Source organism: Scomber japonicus, chromosome 13 (assembly GCF_027409825.1).
Source record: "Scomber japonicus isolate fScoJap1 chromosome 13, fScoJap1.pri, whole genome shotgun sequence".
In the NCBI taxonomy this organism is placed as follows: domain Eukaryota; kingdom Metazoa; phylum Chordata; class Actinopteri; order Scombriformes; family Scombridae; genus Scomber; species Scomber japonicus.
In genome coordinates, this window is record NC_070590.1 from 3,123,470 (window position 1) to 3,125,969 (window position 2,500).

A 2,500-nucleotide genomic window follows, 5' to 3' on the forward strand; every position below is an offset into this window, starting at 1 on the left:
TACTAACTCGGTCTCTATTATCATGATATTTCTTTTCCTGGTTTTAAAGGTGCATTACAACAAAATGATGTCATTTTGTATTATAACACGGTCGCCCATTGAAGTTGTAATAATTTAGTTTTCAGACACATTCCTCTTTTTATTTTCTATTTATACACATCAGTAATCACCTTTGATCAGCTGCAATGAGATTCATCAATACTATTAACACTTTATGTGCGGCCATGTATTTGTAATATTGTTGCTATAGCGATATCGAGTTATTTGGTATAAAATATCGTGATATATGATTTTTTTATCCATATCGCCTCGACTGTAAAATATCACGTTGTTCCTCGTCAACGCTTCCTCCTTGTTAACTCTTCCTGCTCGTTAACTCTTCTTCCTCTGTAACTTCCTCCTGGTTAACTCCTCCTCCTCGTTTAACTCTTCCTCCTCGTTAACTCTTCCTCCTCGTTAACTCCTCCTTGTTAACTCTTCCTGCTCGTTAACTCCTCCTCCTCGTTAACTCTTCCTCCAAGTTAGCGCTTCCTCCTCGTTAACTCTTCCTCCTCGTTAATAACCTTCCTCGTTAACACGTCCTGCTCGTTAACTCTTCCTCCTCGCTAGCGCTTCCTTCTCGTTAACTCTTCCTCCAAGTTAGCGCTTCCTCCTCGTTAACTCTTCCTCCTCGTTAACTCCTCCTCCTCGTTAACTCTTCCTCTAAGTTAGCGCTTCCTCCTCGTTTAACTCTTCCTGCTCGTTAACTCTTCCTGCTCGTTAACTCTTCCTGCTCGTTAACTCCTTCCTCCTCGTTAGCGCTTCCTCCTCGTTAGCGCTTTCTTCCTAGTTAACTCTTCCTCCTCGTTAGCGCTTCCTTCTCGTTAGCGCTTCTTCGTAGTTAACTCCTCCTCCTCGTTACTCTTCCTCCTCGTTAGCGCTTCCTCCTCGTTAACTCTTCCTCCTCGTTAACTCTTCCTCCTCGTTAGCGCTTCTTCCTAGTTAACTCCTCCTCCTTGTTAGCGCTTCCTCCTCGTTAACTCTTCCTCCTCGTTAACTCTTCCTCCTCGTTAACTCTTCCTCCTCGTTAGCGCTTCCTCCTCGTTAATGCTTCTTCCTAGTTAACTCTTCCTCCTCGTTAACTCTTCCTCCTCGTTAACTCTTCCTCCCTCGTTAACTCTTCCTCCTCGTTAGCTCCTTCCTGCTCGTTAACTCTTCTTACTCGTTAGCCCTCCTACTCTGTAACTTCTTCCTCGTTAACTCTTCCTCCAAGTTAGCACTTCCTCCTCGTTAATAACTCTTCCTCGTTAACTCTTCCTCTAAGTTAGCGCTTCCTCCTCGTTAACTCGTCCTGCTCGTTAACTCTTCCTCCTCGTTAACTCTTCCTCCTCCTTAACTCTTCCTCCTCGTTAACTCTTCCTCCTCGTTAACTCTTCCTCCTCGCTAGCGCTTCCTCCTCGTTAACTCTTTCTCCTCCTCGTTAACTCGTCCTCGTCGTTAACTCCTCCTCGTTAACTCTTCCCTCTCGTTAACTCTTCCTTCTCGTTAACCTCTTCCTCCTCGTTAACTCTTCCTCCTCTTGTCCTCCCCCCCCCCTCCAGTGGTTGGGTGCTACTCCCTCCTGCCAGCGAGGCAGCTACGCCTTCTACAAGTCGGTGAGCAGCAGGAGGAAACCCGACGGCCCCGTCCAGGTGTGGAGGCTCGGAGAGTTTTACTTCATCCGCTGCGGACCGCAGGAGCCAGTCTGCATCGCTGAGGTGAGATATGATGAAGAGAGGAGGAGGAGGAGGAGGGAGGAGAGAGGAGAAAGACTTGAACAAATGAAGGATGGTCAAACATGTTGGGTTTTTTTTTTGTGTGATAGAGCACGGGGGTCAAACATGAGGCCCGTGGGCCAGAACTGGGGCCGCCAAGAGGTCCAATCAGGCCAATCAGGCCCACTTTCCTCCCTTCTTCCATCTTCCTCTTCTATTCCTTCCTTTCTTCTATTCCTTCCTTCCTTCCTTCCTTCCTTTCCTTCCTTTCATCTGTCCTACTTCCCCCTTTCCTTCTTCCCTCCTGTTTTCTTTCCTTCCCGCCTCTCTTCCTTCCTTTCCTTCCTTCTTTCCTTCCTTCCTTCCTTCCTTCCTTCCTTCCTGCGTATCTTCTTTTCCTTCCTGCTTATCTTCTTTTCCTTCCTTCCTTCCTTCCTTCCTTCCTTCCTTCCTTCCTTCCTTCCTTCCTTCCTTCCTTCTTTCTTCATTCCTTTTTTTCTTCCTTCCTTCCTTCCTCCTATCTTTCCTGCTTATTTTCTTTTCCTTCTTTCCTTCCTTACTTTCTTTTTTCATTCCTGGTTTTCCTTCCTTACTTCTTTTTAATGGTCCAGCCCCACATCAGGTCAAATTGGGTTGCATGTGGCCCTTTTAATGAAAGGACAGATGCAGTGAACGAAGGAAGGAAGGAGGGAGGACCTTATTTAACTCCTTCGGCGGCCCAGTTTCTGACCCACGGGCCCTCATGTTTGACCCCCCTGCTCTTAAAG

The 2,500-nt window shown here is 46.8% G+C and overlaps 1 protein-coding gene across 1 annotated transcript in view; it reads left to right on the plus strand.

The window, feature by feature from the left end:
- zgc:77151 (uncharacterized protein LOC337153 homolog) overlaps window positions 1–2,500 on the plus strand; it is a 41,140-nt gene that overhangs the window by 12,122 nt on the left and 26,518 nt on the right. The window contains exon 2 of the mRNA XM_053332148.1: window positions 1,581–1,736. Coding sequence (XP_053188123.1) covers window positions 1,581–1,736 — 156 coding nt within the window. The remainder of the gene's footprint in view (window positions 1–1,580; window positions 1,737–2,500) is intronic.